The 16704-nt window shown below is 38.6% G+C and overlaps 1 protein-coding gene across 1 annotated transcript in view; it reads left to right on the plus strand.

Annotated features, from left to right (window-relative positions):
* LOC136554025 (spermatogenesis-associated protein 7 homolog) overlaps window positions 1–16704 on the plus strand; it is a 34801-nt gene that overhangs the window by 1448 nt on the left and 16649 nt on the right. The window contains exons 2-3 of the mRNA XM_066545819.1: window positions 2436–2528; window positions 5299–5346. Coding sequence (XP_066401916.1) covers window positions 2436–2528; window positions 5299–5346 — 141 coding nt within the window. The remainder of the gene's footprint in view (window positions 1–2435; window positions 2529–5298; window positions 5347–16704) is intronic.

A 16704-nucleotide genomic window follows, 5' to 3' on the forward strand; every position in this document is an offset into this window, starting at 1 on the left:
AGAGAGATTGAGACACAAAAACACAGAATAACATGCCAAAGTTCAACAGAAAGTCTCTGGTGAAGAAAGGAATTTGATTTTTTTTTCCTTTCCTTACATAGGAATAACCACAATATTGCTTATTGCACAATGTCAGTAATTTTCTGGACACAGCATAGAGTTAAATTTTATGAAAGACAAAAATTAGATTAAACTACTAGTGCCTTGTATATCTTTAGCATTTCAAATTTGGGGCAGTTATTCATTTTAAGAAGAATGTTCTTTATATAAATGGATTTTCCCTCCCTTTTTAATCTTTGGATATTTTTTAAATTATCACTTCATTCTTCTGCTGTACTTTTTCACTGAATATATTGAAATCAGCTTGTCACTGCCAATCTGGAAAAGATTTGGGGCATTTACCAAAATACTTTTTCCATTCCCTTAGTGACAAGAGCCTCTAGCTGATGTGATTTAGGGTTTTGCCATTCCTTGAACTCAGGAGGGCCACCCCACTTTAAACCAGCTAGGGATGGTGCTGGATGTTACTGAAGAGCTTGTTCCAGTTGTTTATGCCAGCAGGAGGTTACAGCACAGCTGGCAAAATTAATGAAAAAAAATTATTTTTAGAAGTTTTGGAGTGAACAATACAGGTCTCCAGCACATAAGAGCTTTAAAACAGAATAGTACTGATTTTAACTATTTTATTTTTTTGTTATGGCTTTGACACCCATGAATGGTTTCCCTGAATAAAATTGTACATGTAAAGGCTCATGATTAGAAGGTTTTTCAGCTTTGTATTCGTCTGCTTCAGGCATCAGATTCCATTGTGGTGCCTGTACTATCATGCTCAATTTAATTGAGGTAAGAGGTAAATGAATTTTTCCCAGAATGCTGCATCAAGTTCTCCATTCTTCACAGCAAACATGGGGTCAGCATTTCTGCTGATGTCTCTGCACCTGCTTGTGTGCTGGTGGAACCACTCTGGCTGTGCCTGTGTGTTCCATGCACCATCAGAATGGGTGGCCCTGGAGCTGAACTTCTCTTCAGCTGATTATGTTGGGATGTGCTGCTGCTCCTGGACCAGCTGTTGAAACCAAGTCTTCATGTCAATGCCCTTCTGGTAGACTTAGAGTCACTTGCAGGAATACATCAGGGAATAATACTAAGTGAAGCAACAAATCCAGCATAAGATGTCCTGTCCAGCTCTTTCTTATGGTGTTTGTTCAAAAGATGACACCATAAATTGAATTTATTCAAGCTCCTTGGCAGTGAAAAGCAGTTTGTATCGCTGGCTCACTTTGGTAGGCAAGAGATAAAAAAAAGCAACACGGCAAGGACGCAGCCAAACTGAGATTAGAAGGATTGATTCCCAGACTCTCAACCCGAGGTCTCCTATTCCTTCAAAACATAATAAAAGCTATGAAACAAAGTTATTAGCTTAAATTGTACATTGGGGACTTGAACATTGAAACAATCATTTATTTTGTTGGCTCAGAAAACCAAATCTGGATAGGGTTGGATGGGCTGTTTATCTCAGTGTAAGGGTCATTCTGGGTCTGTAGATAGAAAGCCAGGCACATTAAGTTTCTGATCTCCAGTATTCTGTTAATTTTTTAATACTATGTGCTGGTAATTTTCCATCCACAAATCCTGTCAGGAATTTAGGGGGTTTTGAGAAAGAAATAATTTTTTCGTTTGGAAGCAGATTGAAAGAAAATGAACTATCTCAGCCACACTGACAGGTTAAAAAATACAAGTAAATGCTTATCTGCTTCTTAACTTCTTTTTTTCTGGATTAATGAACTTAGGTCAGATACAGAGACAAATTTTTCTGAATCTGGGAAATCTGGTGAATTGGAGATTCAGAGTGGTGTCATGGTCAGGCTGTGTGTAACACAATTCAGTTCCATGATCTGGTTCCTCTTCTGGCCCTACTTCTGTCCTTGTCTGTATCCAGTCCATTTACCTAACTACAGAGTGCTCAAGTTAGGTCTGGTATCACCAAGAGGAGAGATATCAGTGTGCATTTTTCAGTACTTTGTAATATTATCTAATAACACTATCAGCATTAATAATGGTATTAATGCTCTCTACTGATATTTAATATTCTCTAGTATTAAGTCTTTCAGAAGGCAAATGCTTTTTATTTTATCAGATATTAAACAATGAGATTCTCTGTTATTCTCCAGAGTTCAACAATATCAAAGGCTCATGCACTACTTATTGCAAGCCATAATTCTCAGGTATGCAAAACCATGAAAACTGGGAATAATCTGCCACTTGTTCATGTGTTACATTCTGTGCTAGTCTTACTTTTTGACACAAAAGAATGAATACTGACTTGATGTTGTTGCAAGCAGGAGAGGATAAATATTACAGTATTTTCAGAACTATTATTACCTGAGACATTGCTTGTTCTGCTGAATAAACTTAGATTTTTTTTCCTCTAGCAGCTTTTTCTCCTGGACCTTCCTGCAAGCTCTCCAATCAGTACATCATTCAAGACCACATGGCTGCTCATTTCAAGAAATTGATGTCTGCCAAAGGTGTGCATAGTCTTTAATTACAACAATATCTATGTAGGTAAAAGGTGAAATCAGAGTCAAGGGTATGTTGGTTGCCCCTATTTTTGGCTGGCTGCTGAATTTCTTTCCCTTTCTTTCCTCCCTCTCTCTGTCACTAACTCAACAGGAGTAGGAGGATTTAAAAGTGAGACATAAAATGATGTGCCCTAAGAGATATGTAGAACACTCAGTTGGAACTGTAACCTTGTCTTGGGAGAAGCTTGGGAGAATTCTGACTGTTGAAAGATGAAACCACTGAAGAGTAACAGAGGAATTGCAGTTTTTGATGTTTAGAAAGTTACAGTATCAGTCCTAGGTAACCTAGAGGGAAGTTCCACTAACCACATGTAGTCATGTTCCTGAGGGCTCTTCAAATGCTCTCCCTACTGCAAATAGCCACAAACGACTAGAAAGAAAATTCAGAATTTAAAAAAAAATGTCCTCTGTGAATTGTCTGGAGCTGTGTAAACATCCAGGTGCTTCAGGTGCAGATGAAACAGTTGGAGTTCAATGGCCACAGCTGTAATTAGGTTCCTCCAAGACTTCCAGCCCTTGGGCTCCAAAGGGTTTCTGGCCAAAAAATTCACTGATCTCATGCAGTGAGCTTTATAATAACACAAAACTGTTGAACAATGAACAATAGATGAGATTGCTGCTGTGTTTTTGTTTTGTTGTTTGGTGGGGTTTTTTTGCCAATAAACCAATCAATCCTTTTGTAAATTTGCAGTGCGAAAAGCTTTATCTTAAACAAGCACAGTGCATCTTTTCATTATGGTGTTGGAATCACTCTTTGAAAGTTTCATGACCTCCACCATGCGGTCATGGGGTGGTCATGGGGTTCATGACCACCCCACTCATATTAGGAAGTGGAGGCCGGATTGCTGCTGTGTGCTTTTGTACACTTTCAGTTTTTCATGGCTAATGGCACAGAAACAGTGAACTCTAGGAGCTGTAGAATTCACATCCTAGAGCTTTACTTATAAATATACAGAAGCATCAGGACTAATTAAGAGCAGCAAACACTGCCATATATAATTCAAATTTTATTCTCAACTGGTGAAGTCTAAATGAGGGAGCAAAGGTCAAAAAAAAAGGAAAGTAACAGAGGTGTTTTGCAGTCTTTTTGTCAATTACATTCTTATAGCTCAGAAGAAACTACACAAAAGATATTCTCAGTATAAAAGGAGCCAAATGCTTTGTTCTCAAGCAGGTTTCAATCCTTTTTCAAATGTCAGTCCTGCTCTTCTGCAGCAAAATTCAGTCAATCTGGAGAAAGCTTCTCACAGTAGGTGCTAATCAAAATTTCCAGTGGCTAGAATTTCTAATTCCTAGGTGTTTCACGATCTGAATTTACAGTTCTCAAAAGTCAGATTTGTAACCTTTAATCTTAAAACACTTATTTTTCTTATTATAGTCCTTCATGAATCACACAGGTTTTCCTTGTAGAGCTAACTTTTGCATACATATCAGAAACTGCAATATTGCAAGGATATCAAGGTTCCCTTCTGTACATACCTGATGCTGTGAAATGCTGATTTGCCACCTGCTCTGTACAGCTTTACAAGAGATTATAGAATTTTGTGCCTCTGAAAAATCTGATCAGGGTATAAAGGCCTTCTCCAGTATCCTTCCAAATACTCTCCAGTCTTTTTGAAATGCATCTGCTTTTTAAACTATAACTTGTTTGGCCTCACTCCAGACAGTGGCCAGCCCCACATGTCCAAAACTTCTGAGCACTCGTACAATCTACAATTTGCTTTGACATTTGGCAGTAATCACAAAAGTAAAAGATGGAAATTAAGCCAGTGTCCTTCAAATGCAACTGGAATACTGAGCTTCTAGGAGATTGCTTTTCCCTCTACAGTCAAAAATACTATTTCCTCAGGTACCTCAGTTATGTCCAGGGATATGCAATCTGACATAGAGCTCCATTACCATCCTTAACATCTCCTGTATGGACACAGGACTTAATGAAGGCTGAGGAATTCTCGATTCCTCGAAGCTAACTCCATTTAATCTTTTACAATGAAAATCAAATTACCACATGACAGAAAATGTGGTGGGCAAATTGTCTGTAATTGTGCAATGAAATAGCTCCTTTTGCTAGGAAGACTGGTGACCTTGAGCCTCAGGACATCTCGAATCACATCTTGGAGCATCAGTTGGCAGTTTCCCCTCTCTGATAGCAGCTGCATACTCGTCCATGAAATATAAACTTTCTGGGTAGCAGTAAATGCCAATACAAAATTAATACTGTTTTTCTTAAATTGTAAATTAAAAGGAAGGTTAATAAATGTAGCCATACTGGCTCTAATTTCTATACCTAAGTAGACATGGGTGAAGGCCACAAAAATCAGATCCAGATTTGATACTGAACCAGTGACAGCACTGATGAGGTACTTATCTTATGCTTTTATGCAGATAGAGATACGGGATCAAATCCCCAAATAGTATCATTGCAGCTGTACTTGGTCTAACTCAACTAATTTCACAGCATTTAATCTATGCCAGAGTTTGAGAAGTGACCAAGGACAAAGATAATAGAAAAAAATTATGTTCACCAGTAGGGAAAAATTTGGATTTGGTGGTCATTAGATCTGCATTATTTATTAATAATGCTAATATTATGCAGTCTGGTACTATATTCCCATAGGGAATTCAAAACATTATCAGTTTCATCTCTACCCATTTTGCTATGATTATTTGGGATGTCAGTGTTTCATTGGACTGAACCTACTTTTTGTTAACACAGCTGCTGTTGATTCATCTGCACCAAACAGTTTGCATACCAGTGTTAAATGTGAGTAGTTTTATTTCGGTTTGTTTAGAAAATAGGTCTGCCTCCATTTGTTTGGTTTGGAAACACTTGTCTTCTTTTATGATAAAGGTGATCTTAAAAGGCATATATGTGCCAAAAATATGCATCCTCAGGGTTAAGACAATAGTATCTGGTATCTAATCTAGTATCTGACTTAATTGTATCCAGCACTTGGTTCCTGTTTGCACAGGTACAAGCTAACCTGCAGAGTGTGGCACTTGCTGAAACACCTACGGCTAGCAGGGCTGTTGGAGTAATAAATTGCTGTAGTTTTCCAGCCCAAATTCAGGCCGCTAGCCCTTTGAATTCCTTGCTATTCCACGCTGCTTTTTGCATTCCCCTAGCTGCTCCGTGTGTCTGTGGACATCGGGCACATGACCGCTGAAACAAATTTGGAGGAATAAATGGGGGTTTGGTAAGGGAACGTCGCACTGCACCTTAACGCCACCTCTTGGCTGAAGCCTGCAGGTCCCAGTGTCAAGGCAGAGTCTCTCCTGCCCTTCCCTTTTTGATAGAAAGGAAGATGGATGAAAAGGAACCCGTTCATACATTTCCCTTCACTTTGGAATGGGTTTCGTTTCCATCATTGACCCGGTTGTGATGCATATTCTTCTTATCTCTATTCTATCTTCTCTTTCTTTGATAGTTACATACAAGGCAGGACACACACTTCCTACACAGACACCTCCTGTTTTAAAATGAAATTCAAAAAGCTGGGAAAATGGAAGCTCCAGTTTTTCCAGAGTGCATGCCTAGTGGGAGCCATGCATCCGAGACCTGCTCTGAGCAGGGCATAACTCACTCAGAAGCAAAGATAGCTCGGAGGCAATGGGGAGATGCAGTTGTCCCAAGATACACACAAGCCAAGAAGGCAAACATAACCATTGCCCACAAAGAGTCAGAAAAATGTATCATATGAAATCCTCATTAGACAAGAGCCAGAGAACAAGTTCAAGATCATAACACATTACAATCAAAACTTCCTTAACTTTGTTTTTTAGCTCCTCATGCTCAGCAATGTTTTCCTTTTTTTTTTCAGAGCTCTTTTATATAATAATTTTAAGATTATTATTTTATATCAATCACTTTAATAGTGATTAAAGAGTGCTCTAATAATAAAAAGAAATGCCATGGAAAGTTTTCTGACAACATTAGGTTGACAGAGAAGTGATCCTGACATAGAAGTGTGTGAGTACAATCTCACCTCCTTGAGAATATCAAGAGGACATAGAGTTTGTCCAGCTGGGTTTGCCACAATAACAAGTTTTCCTAGACGATGTATCACAGGGAAACATTATCTGGGTTTCTTAAAATGCTTTCTTAGGAAGGTACTTATCTTACAGAGCTAAGCAGAATCAAACTGGTTTGTGCAGTTTTTGTTAATTTAGAAGCCCACACTAGGTACAAGGTGCCTGATGGTCATAGGAGCCACAACATGGTACTCCCAGTCAGCAAAACTGAGGACCCAATATTATTTTTGTCAGTAGCCCACTGGGGAAATGCAAATCACCTGTGTTGTTTAATATTTATCGTCACTAAAAGATACTATATATGAGCTAAGTCCTTTTTCTGACAGGTTAGCTGCAGAAATGTCTGCCTCACCAAAAAAAATTTATCCCTCAAGGAATAAAACTCAAAATTTAGAAGTCACAATGAAAATGTGCATCAGAACTTCTGTGTTCTGAAGCATTAAGTAGGGCAGTGGCACAGTGGAGGTACAGTTGCTGCTTTTGGGGTTGATGTGCAAATCATTACTTTATGGCTACAAAAATAGGTTTCTGTTTATTATTTGCATAATCAAATATCATATGCATAAAAAAAATAAATTAAGTCTATTTTGCAGCCTACTAGAATAATGGAAGGACAAAACTAATTTTCTGCTTAGTACAAGATTACAGCTTTTTTTTCTTTTCATGTATGATTTTCTCCCACAACCATCTCCCACTATTACTTTTGCTAGTTACTAAATGTGGAGTGCTTTTAAAACCTTGACATTTATTAGAACTTTGACAGGTACACATTCTGAAGCCATATATTTTTTTATCTGTTCTCAGTCCATACACTCAGATATAACCTCATTTTCCAAATGTGTGAACTGGAACTGTGTTGGATTTTTCCAAATGTGTTGATCTGTGTTGGATACCACACGTTTCAGTGATAGGCTGAAAAGAAAAATCAGGTCACTTGGTAGTGATGGAGACATAGAAAAATCTGTAAAACTAAAGAGAAAGACAGAAACAGCTACAAAGATTAGTTCTGAGAAGCCAGAAGAAAATACAGAGTGCAACACTTCGTTTCATCTTTGAGAATAAATGCACAGCAGATAAAACACTGTACAGAATTTGCTAATATTTCCTATAAATAAACTTCACCATTTCACAAGGCATCTGTAGTGTTGCACTGTGGATTCAGAACTGTACAAAGTGGGAGATGTGCAGTGGATAGGACTTTTTTCCTGAATGTGTTCAGGCATATTTTGGATTTTCAGTTCTAAGCTTTAGAAGGACACTGTTTTAAATTTTTTGTTTCATTGGGCTTTCTGCACTTCTAGATTTCATGAAGCTAATAATGTTGCAGTGGGTAAGAGTGCCATTGAATTAGCTGTTTTTTTTCACATAAAAAATTCTTCTAATGACCTTTAAGTATGGTGTGTAAAGAATAGCAAGTGCCAACTTTCATCAATTTCTGAGAATAGAATAGAATAGAATAGAATAGAATAGAATAGAATAGAATAGAATAGAATAGAATAGAATAGAATAGAATAGAATGTTCAGCTGGAAGGGACCTACAATGATAATCCAGTCCAACTGCCTGACCAATGCAGGGCTGACCAAATATTAAAACCTGTTAATAAGAGATTATTCAAATGCCTCTTAAACACTGATGAGCTTGGGGCATCAAACACCTCTCTAGGAAGTCTGTTCCAGTGTTTGACCACCCTCTTGAGAAAGAAATGCTTCTTGATGTCCAGTCTGAACCTCCTCTGGCAAAGCTTTGAACCATTCCCACAATTTGTATCACTGGATGAAATAATAGTGAAATAATGGTGAAATAATAGTTGTGTCTCTTTAATGTTAAATTAACATTCAAAATGCTCTTGAAATTGCACAAACTTATGACAAAAGGTAGGGAGAAACAGTTAAGTTTCCTGAGTAGTCACTTCTCTCCAACACAGAGCTGGCTTTGTTGTAGCTGTAAAATTGCATTCATCCAATGTTCTTATGCTAAAAATCACGGGCCATTTTCAGCTTCCCTTAAAGAATGGAGAAACGTGTCTGTCCCATGCCTTAAGAATAGGTATATTAGCTGGAGATGCAGCAGTGATCAGGGATATGAGAGATACAGTTCATCATCACAAGTGGTGATAAAATTATACAGAGGTGTTTTAAGAGTCATGAGAACAGCATGATTTATGAAAGTACTGTGAAAACAGGAATTCCTTGGCCATTCCAAGTGTCTATGTAGGAGGATGTTTACATTTCTTACTCTCAGCAGAAGGCTAACTTCCTAGAAAGAACATCTAATGAGTATGGAAAGAGGATAAGGTGTGCTGCTGAAGGCACCAGCAACAAGGTTTCAGAAGAGTGTCTCAGGGATCAAAAAGAAGAATTCATGTTCCAATGGAAATGTGAAAGTTCTGGGGCAAAAAAAATGTTATGAGGCATTGTTTCTATCTGAAAAAAGGAGAAAGGTCAGTGTAATTTTGTTTGAAACCAGTGCTTTATTTATTTATACAGCTCTGAGCCTGAGACTTAAACTTAGCTGTGGCATCCAGAACATCCTTTAAATTTTTCAGTTATTAGGGATTAATAATTAACAATTAATATTAAGTAGTTGAATAACATTTTTTGGACCTTGAAAGCGTAATACAGCTCTAGAAATCTCTTCTAACCATCATTTCCATGTTACAATGATGTTCTGCCCCAGATTCAGAGAGTCCAAGTTTGAGTCAGAACTCCTGAGGCTGATCAGCTCAGTAAGGGGAGCTGAAACCTTGGCTGATGTACATATGATGCTGTCCCAGATGAACTAGGAAAAACAAAAAAATAGGAAAAAACACTCATGAAAGATTAATCAAAGCAGCCCAAAACAGGAGATCCATAAAGGTAACCCACACCTCATACAGGAGAATGAGCCACCCAAATTAAATTAGTTAATCCTGCAGTTCTGAAAATCTCTTACTAAAGCTCAGCCCTTTGACTCAAACAGGGAAGTGCAGTGGTCTAAGGCACCTTATCCTAATTCTCTTCCTATTCTCCCACTCCAGGAATGAGAGTATGTCCACCAAGGGCTGCTCTCATGTATTTTTTTAATCCTAGATTTGTAGAATCTGCTCTGCTTCCATTAGGAGAGTACTGGGTATCAGTCCAGCAAAGAACACACACGAGCATGGAGAAGGTGTGCTTGGAAGTGGTCATGTCACTCCACCAAGCTAAAGAATCTCCTGAAGGAAGACCCAAGATAAATCTGCCTCTCTGAGCACACTTTCAGGTGTCCACAACCTTGGTCTTAAGACAAAGACATTCCTTCTCCTCTCTGTTGAGCTACAGTTTGATTACCAAGTCAAGGTCAAGTATCAATGATGGCAAGATGAGCTTTTCAGACCAATGTATGTTTTACGCAATTCCCTGGACTATTAAGAGTACAGGATGTACATTTACCCAAAAGGAATTACAAGTAATATTTTATGTAAGTACATGAAGCCATGTGACTGTTTCTTGTTCACCTTTTGGGAAGTGTTGATCATATAATTGCTTCATATGCTGTGAGTCATTTTTATAAATATGAAACCCAAACAGACACAAAAAAAATGTGTACAGAAACATATGCTTTAGTAATTGGAAAAAGGAATAATAGCTTTCTTTAGGAGGAATTTTCTTTTTCCCTGTACCAGCAGAGCATTTAAGTGGTTAGATGTGGCACATACTGGTCTTTTTATAATCTGTGTTTTTCCCTTTATAATTCTCTGCATGAGACAGACATTAGTCAAAATAACAATTTCCATTCAGGTTTTAGCCAGTTGAAAATGAAGTTGCTTTGTGATTTTCAAGCCCATAACAACCGTGCAAAAGAACAAGCTGTTTCTCCTAATGGTTCAAAGCATACAAAATTCTGGAATTTTCTCCACAGTTTCTATTAACAGAGTATACAGTTAACTATATAAACATAATTTTATCCTTACAGATGAGGAAGCTCAATTGTCATTAATCTTGGGCAATTGAACAAATCATTTGGTAACCAGTGAAAATTAATGTTTATATAGGCAAACATCAATTTTCTATCATTGCAGGTTTATGGAATGCTAGTGAGCTTGTTTTTAATAAAAAATGTTGTAGTCTGTAAAAAAATAAATACATACCACCCTCACAAGAGAGCTGCAATGAAGGGATTATCAAGTGTATGACAACTGTTGTCATTCTGCTGCTATCAATGATTAAACAACTTGTCTAGTTCATAAATTCTCCTTGTCACACTGCAAATCCTGCGCTATGCAGGCAACTCCATTTGGGATCTGAGTTCCCTCACAGTACCACTGCACAATCCAAGATCATCTTCTGGGAGTATCTACCCAAAATGATGCACCAGCTGGAGCAGAGTAGATGAGTGTTATCATCCTCATTTACAGGGAACAAATTAAGACACCAGAGATTAATTAACATACCTGTGATCACTCAGGAGCTGGGAATTAAGGGATAGTTTTCCAAGTCCTACTATAGTGTTTTAATCACCAAGCCCTCCTTCCCATCAATTTCAGCGTCTGTGCTGTTGAAAGGGGTGCTTTTTAAAAAGGGAGGAAGATTGTAGTGGGAGCTATTGGAGGATGTAGAGAACAGGAGTCTTGTCACAGCCATAGTGCACTGACTTTGCCTTTTGCTGCCAAAGGCAAAGTTCATTACTTTTTGCCTTCCTCCTGGGGAAATTCCTGTTAATGTCAACATGAGCACTCACAGTATTAAAAGGTGCAAAATTTGGCACATGCTTAGAAAACAACATGGCAAAGAACAACGGGCAGTGTCACTTAGAACTGTTTTTTTTGCTTTATCTGGTGTTCAGAGATGCTTTTCAGGTGTTCCTCCCCTTTAAAATTGTTGGTATCTACTCACCTGATAGCATTGCAGCATTTAAATATTGGTCAAAACAAATTATGCTGAACCAAACCTTGGGGCTTAAAAAACACCCATGTCCTGTAGCTTAATGTACCAACATAGGCTTTTTGTAAGGACAGCTAGCATAGAAAAAAGCCTCTGAAATCAAATCGAAGTATTTGAGCCTCACTTACCACTGGTTTCTGTGGAAGAAATGGTCTTCTTTGCACTGAAATGCCAAAATAAATAGTTCCCCCACCAGACAAACTGTTAGCAGTGCAGACCACAGCACCTGGCCCATAGATGTAAACTTCATGAGTTACTCTCCTTGTATTCCTGTGTATTGCACTAGCCAAAATCTAATATTATATCAATTATAAATAGCAGCAAAAATTGAGAAAAAATGAGGCTTTGGAGAAGTTGATAAGTGATCTGTGATGACTGATACATATCTCTGAGTTTCACAAATACAGCAAGAATAAACTGTTGGGGTTATATCACCTATTTTTCCCTAAGTCTTCTCTGCATTCATTGCTATTTCTGAGAGTTGTGGGGAAAGGGTTCAGGTGTCCAAACCTTGTTTATTTACATCCCACTTCTCATTAAAGTGTTCCAAAGGCTAACTTACCTTGCAATGAAGAACACATACCTCCCCTTTAGGATGCATTTGCACTGTTTCATTTCTGTTCTGTTTATAGGTAATCCTAAGCAGGAATAAAGTTACTTCTCAATCATCCTTTTGCACAAATAAATACATTCAGCTCCTTAAATCTGACTCTTTGGAGAGTGTTTTCCAGAGTTCGTTGTACTTATTGATCTTTTCTGTATCCTTCCCAATTTGTAAATGCTTCTTGAGTGGTAAGGTTTTAAAGGAGGATGTGTAATTCTAGCAACAATTGTTGAGGAAGAAGTAAAGGCTTCCTGTACTTACACATGAGGTTTCCTCTCCTTATGGGCAGTGGTATTACACTGATTTTGGCTCCACTGTTGCTGTGGGAAATTACAGGTAGCTGTTTGTCTAGAAGAAAGTATGAATGTTTTTTTCAGTGACAGTGATTCCCAGGTAAGACTCTCCTTCTTTAGGTAAGAGCCTGCCTTTTCACAGTGGGGATGTTCCATTATCCATGCTGAAAAGTATGCTGCTACATCTGAGCAAGGCACATCACTTTGTTACAGTAAACCACTCCTTTATTATTCATGAGTTCCCAAACTGTAATTATTCAAGCTTTATGAAAAATCATTTTATGTTTTCTTTCAGATAAATGAAAGAAATAATTTAATATTACAATATCAAAAGTGATATTTGCTTTAGAAACACCTGCTAATTACATTTTCAGATCTCCCAATTCACCATTTTGGAAACACCTGTAATTTTGTTCTAATTTCTGAGTCAAAATGCCATGCTGAACATACAGAACAAAGCCAGGGAGCTTACAGAAGTCTTTTAAACAAACACCTTTATCTCATGCAACCACAATCAAAATCTCTTTTTTACTTATCTAGCTAGCATGGTTCTGTGTTTAACCCTTTTGGCTGGTGCTGCTCACGTTACTTACTTCAAATGAGTCTTGTAACAGCCTTTCAGTTGCTATGCTCAGGACTGATACTAGCCTGGAGTTCATTTACCACTCTCGCTTTTCTCTTTTCCCCACAGTCCTTTGAAATTTCCTTGTTTTTTCAAAAGTCATTAGGAATTAAACACCAGCCAACTGTTTTAAAACTCTTGGTAGGAATTAAACAAGAACTCCCACTCTGAGTCAAGAATGAAGGCATGAGCCAAGGTGTGGATTCTATTTCTAACTATAATCACTGAGTTTTGTAACATCTGATAAACAACTTCAGGGAAGCCTCTTCTGGTTTTATATCCCATGCTCATACTTGGGCCATAATGTTCTGCCTTAGACCCAAAAGTAACCTTCTATTTTAAGAGGCAGCTGTGCATGCAATCTAAGGTGTTTAACAACCCTTCTTCCTATGTAAGATAGTAAATATCTTCCTATGTAAGATAAGCAGACCTAAAAGGCACTGGATTTTAAAAAAAAACGAAATCCACTCAGATTTCTTTTATTTTCTTCAGATCAGCCAATATTATCAGCTAAGCTTCTTCTACTATATCAGGTAAGTTAGTGCCCACTCATTTCATACACAGGACTTCCACACAGCAGCAAAGGAAAGACAAGGTGTTTTATCAAATGGGAAGCAACAAGAACTGCCAGGAAAACAGAGTGGGAGCTAGAGCATCTGATCTTCCTGTGGTTTACAGGGACCAGATTACAAACAAATCCCTTTCATTTTCTCTGTTTTTGTCACATTGACAAGTATAGATACCAGTACAAGTACCAGTGAAATTGTTCTTCAGCACTGATAAATTAATGCCTGCCACAGTAGGCAGGACAATAAATTAACAAGAAAATGAGCTTAAGAGAAAGGCTGTTGAATACATTTGCCTAAATAACTCCTGCACTGGCCACACTACATGATTCTATTCCCTGGGAAGCAGTTCAGGCAGTTCTTAAACTCTTCAGGTAAGACATGAAATCAGAAGGCAAGGGAAGGCTTATTTTTGCTTTTTAAAAGAAAAAGAAAGAAACCCCAAGCATCACGCAAAGTTTGCATGCTATTTTCTATTTTGTTCTTGGTCATTGCTGTTTTTAAAAAGCATTTGGAGAAAGGCATAATGGGCAGGTGGTTGTTTTCTCCTACAGAGAAACTGGAGAGCAGGGCTGGAAAGTGTTCAGGCAAGTAAATCCCTTGGCAGTCATGTCAGCAAACCAGGATCTGCTGCAGGACCCCTCAGTCAGCCTCCCTTGCCTGTGGCACATACAAAATCCAGCACATGAAACTATCAGGAAAGGGGAGGGAGAGTTGTTATGAGTCTTTCTGCCCAGGAGCTTTTGCTAATTCCTCAAAGCATAAAACTATAATGCACTGTAATAGGATGTATTTGAATAGGCTTGCTGCCATGTGGCATGTTTATAACCCATATTTATAGTCAAAATATCAGTGAAACACTAGAAAAAAGCTGTTTAAAACCTGTGGCTCTTTGACCTGGAGCATTTTATTTTCTTGCCCTTGGCAAAGCTTGCTGAAGGCTCAGTTGTCCTGCCTCACCTGTGCCCAGACAGAAGGGAGGAGTGGCACGGATGTCACTTTTTCCTGAGGCCTCCCAAGCCATTGGCACAGGCCTGAAAGAAACCTGGTACCCTGGCTGGTGGCACTGTTGCACAGACACCACACAAGCTGCCTTGCCTGCTATTTTTCACGACTGCAGAATGCAAAGTCTTTAATCAGAATGGGGGGGTTCCTCTGATTGAGCCCATGAAAACCGAGATAAATGAGGATGGTGTTAATCTCTGCCTGAGTGCAATTGAGCAAGTACATTTTGTTATTTGTTCCAGTGAGTTGTACAATCCTGCTTCCCAGTCATCCAAATAGGATTTAGCATTGTCAACATGTTTTTCTTAATAGGATGATGCTATGAATTCATGTCTATGCAAGACTGGAAAGCCAGATTACATGTCACAGGAGACTATATATCGGTTTTAGCTGTCAGTGAAATCTGTTTTTTTCAATGAAAAGGACACAGCTTTGAGGCCATCTTAGACTGTGGGAGGGTGTGCCCCATATAAGACCCCTCACAAACTTTGGAGCAACTACCCATTTAGAGAAGTATATAAGCATATGTTGTCTTTTGTTTTGTTTTTAAATAAAATTCAGCTGTTTCTTTTCCAAAATAAATAGTACTGTAAGGCTAACACCCAGTAACCCTCCTATTAATTCAGAAATTTGCAATACTAAATAAAGGTTGGTGCATCTCCCCCTTCAAAAAAACCCATGTTTAGTAAAAGCTGCTTTGCCAGGTTTCAGGTGTTATTCGGTGACATTATTAGTGGGACGGCCTGCAATTACCCCCCTTCAGAGGAGGAGCTGTTGATTTTCATTGGCAAAAAAATTGAAACATATTATGAGGACAAGTTTAGTCTCTTGCCACAGTAGCAATGTTGGGGGACCCTGGGTTGATCATGAACCAGTTGTGAATTTTGACAGGAATAAGTCATTATTAATCAAAGCATCATCTCACTACAGAAGCCACATTTCACCAGCCCTCCTGAAGCCTTTCCAGCTCTCTAGAATTATACCTTCAAGTAGCCTCTGCAGCTGCACCCTCAGGGGAGGGAGAAGAACACATTTCTTTGCTGGCCTGCCTGGCAGTATTGGCTTGTGCTACCATGTGCCAGAGCTCCATAGGATGAGGAAATTCTTACAGAGCTGCATCTTCAACTCAGAAAGTCATATGTAGCTCACAGGACCTCAGTGAACCCCACTTAATCAATATTTCAGCTAGAACTAGAGGGGGGGGGAGGGTATTTTTTAAACATACCTCTACGAAAAGAAATGTGTTGTTGCCCATCAACATATACTTTCTCTCAGAACTGTGCATGGAAGGAACACAGCAGGTAAAACCAGTTGAAAATTTTGGTCATTCCTGTTTGCATTCTTAAAAGTAAGGTTCTGACAAAGGATGGTGAATTGTGAGAAGCTTTGCAGTATACACAGAGCCCTGTGGGCTTCTATAGTCTTGGGTAATTGATATCTGCTTCCAGCCCCTGTATTTTCTTCTTATTATTTTATAATACTCAATATATAATATATTACATATTAAATTCTATAATATGCTATATAGTAATAATGATAAAAAGAATAAGTGTTCTTATTTCTACACCCACTAGCATATTTTCAGGAAGATCAGAAGGTTGTGAAATCATCTAATGGTTTGGGTTGACAGGGATCTTAGAGATCATCTGGTTCCAATTCCCCTGCCATTGCCAGGGACACCCTGCATTAGATCAGGTTGCACAGAGCCCCACACAACCTGGCCTTGGACACTTCAGGTGTGGGTCATCCACAGCTTCTGTGCCTGTGACAAAGGGCTGAGTCTGTTTCTGTTCATTTTGTGTGTGAGGGACTAACAAGAGAGTAACCCTACTCTTCTCAGGCTGAGTTTGACCAGTGCAGAATGAGGACTTTGTTGGGATTGCTGCCTGCACAGACCACAGTGGTAGCCTGACTTTGGTAACTCAACTCTTAGTACATAGACTCGAATCCTTACTCAAATGTCTCAGCTCTTCTGTTTTGACCTGTCTCAGCTTCTGTCTAAGATAGGGGAAAGGATGCACAGGGTGGGAACAAAATGTTACCATGCTCTCTTATCCCTCCAGTAGCTCATTACTGACTTTGTGAGGGATGTAAAGGA

This window comes from Molothrus aeneus, chromosome 3 (genome assembly GCF_037042795.1).
Source record: "Molothrus aeneus isolate 106 chromosome 3, BPBGC_Maene_1.0, whole genome shotgun sequence".
Classification (NCBI taxonomy): domain Eukaryota; kingdom Metazoa; phylum Chordata; class Aves; order Passeriformes; family Icteridae; genus Molothrus; species Molothrus aeneus.